A 2,073-nucleotide genomic window follows, 5' to 3' on the forward strand; every position below is an offset into this window, starting at 1 on the left:
TAATTGAAGAAACTAATTGACCTATGATATTATAGGCATCTAATTAGAATATTCTTAATAAAGCTAATTTTTCACTACAAATCAAATTAAAATAAAGTAAAAGTCAAGAAATTCCAAAAAAAAAAAAAAGCACCTAAGAACAAAGAGGAAGAAGAAAGAGAAATATCCAGCTAAATAAACGTTTTCAATTTGTCACCAACTTCGAAATAATAAACTCATCTAATTGAAAGGTGGAAATTCACTAATTTAATTTGTCATCAAATACCAATTTTTTTTAAAAAAAAAATCATATTATTCAATTTAATTTAATTAATATATATATATATATATATATATATATATATATATATATATATATATATATACAATTATAATATATTTTAACTAACCCTTATAATAGAACAAAATATTGGAATAATGATTTTAATAATATTTCGTAATTCATATTTTAGACTTATATAATATTAAAATATATAGATAATCATTCCATTTCTAACACATTAATTATTATTTCTTTTTCTTTTTCGTTAGAATAAGATTTTACCTAAATTCAAGGAATTACTGAAAAAAGTGTCATTTATAGCAATTTTATAAAAGGTTTAATTTAACTTTATATTAAAAAAGAAAAGTTACAATTTCCTATCACTTTCATGAAGCCTACACATAAATTTCATATCAATTTATATTAAAATATTTTTTTAGGTTGCTTGTGTAATGATAAAGATATAACGTATAAGCAAGTCGGTTGGAGGGTTGATTTTGGTTTGCTTCTAACAAACTAATACATCAATTATTTTTTTCCAACTTATGTTTGGAAGAAAAGATTTGAGTTTCGCCACTGCATCAGATTATTAAATTATATTTTTTTTTTTTTTAATTTGAATTGGGTTAAATTTTTTATAAATAAAAATTTTGAATTGAGAACAGAGTCATTAATTTAATTAACTCTAAATTTCAATAATTTTTTAAAAAAATTAAATATTAGAAAATCAGAGGCGTCACTTCAAACACGGTTTGGCGATCCCTGCCATTAAGCTGACTCAGCTCTCCCTTCCTCTTCCCCCGAAATATAAATACCCATCAAAATCAATCAATTCCTCTCCGACACACTCAAAATGAATTCCATAAATTCCCTCCTCTCAATCCCCTCCACCCATTCCGCTCCCCTCCTCTTCCCTCCGATCTCCCCTTCCGCCCACCGCCGCCGCCGACGACCACCGGCCTTCACCGTAACTGCCTCATCTCAACCAAAAGAACAAGCCGACAGCAACAGTTACTACGCGGACGGGAAACTAGTGGACGAGAGCATGATCGTGCTCCGGAAGCGGATCCACGAGATCAAGACCGCCGAGCAGACCCACGATCCGCCCCGCGATTGGTTCGACTGGGAGAAACGCTGCTATTCCAACTACGATTCCAACATCTGCGAGGCCCTCGGCTACCTTCAATCGCACTTAATGAACACCAGACCCAGCGTCGCCTTGGGAATGCTCGCGCTTCTTACTCTCAGCGTTCCGGTTTCCTCCGCCGTCGTTCTCCACCGCTTTATCGAAATCGCCGTCGGGCTTCTCGCCGGGATCCGTCTCTGTTAACAAATTCGAAACTGTACGACATCGTTTCAAAGATGTAGTTGGTCTTTGTACAGCTTAGATCCCACCGTTCGTTTCGCTTTATGTTATTTTATTTAAACGGCCAACTTTTTATTCATTGCTAAAACTAGTAAAATAAATACAGTTAAATAAAAAAAATCTCTCTCTCTCGAACATTTGAAAATAAAAAAACATTGAACTTATTATTTAAACCACTAAAAAAAACGAAAGTCAACATAACGTTGATGTCCATTATATTCATAGTTTATTTTCGGAATTTAAAGTTTTGAAGCTTACTTTACTTCAAAGATTTTTTAATTTATCTTTTAACCAAATTAATTAATATATTTTTTTTTAATGTAAAGGAAAGAAAAGATGTTATTAAAAGTAAGGGGAGGAATAATTAAGGATGATGAGAAATGGAAGCAAGAGATGCGAAATAATTAGGGTTGGTCCGGCCAATTATTAGGCACAAAAGTTGACA

The 2,073-nt window shown here is 32.0% G+C and overlaps 1 protein-coding gene across 1 annotated transcript; it reads left to right on the top strand.

Annotated features, from left to right (window-relative positions):
• Window positions 1-1,038: 1,038 nt before the first annotated feature.
• On the top strand, window positions 1,039-1,706 carry LOC111455246. Its single transcript, XM_023096846.1, has one exon. It carries the CDS (start codon window positions 1,116-1,118, stop codon window positions 1,590-1,592), a length of 477 nt encoding a protein of 158 aa, XP_022952614.1. The 5' UTR covers window positions 1,039-1,115; the 3' UTR covers window positions 1,593-1,706.
• The last annotated feature ends 367 nt before the right edge of the window (window positions 1,707-2,073 follow it).

This window comes from Cucurbita moschata, unplaced genomic scaffold (genome assembly GCF_002738365.1).
Source record: "Cucurbita moschata cultivar Rifu unplaced genomic scaffold, Cmos_1.0 Cmo_Scf00002, whole genome shotgun sequence".
Taxonomy (NCBI): domain Eukaryota; kingdom Viridiplantae; phylum Streptophyta; class Magnoliopsida; order Cucurbitales; family Cucurbitaceae; genus Cucurbita; species Cucurbita moschata.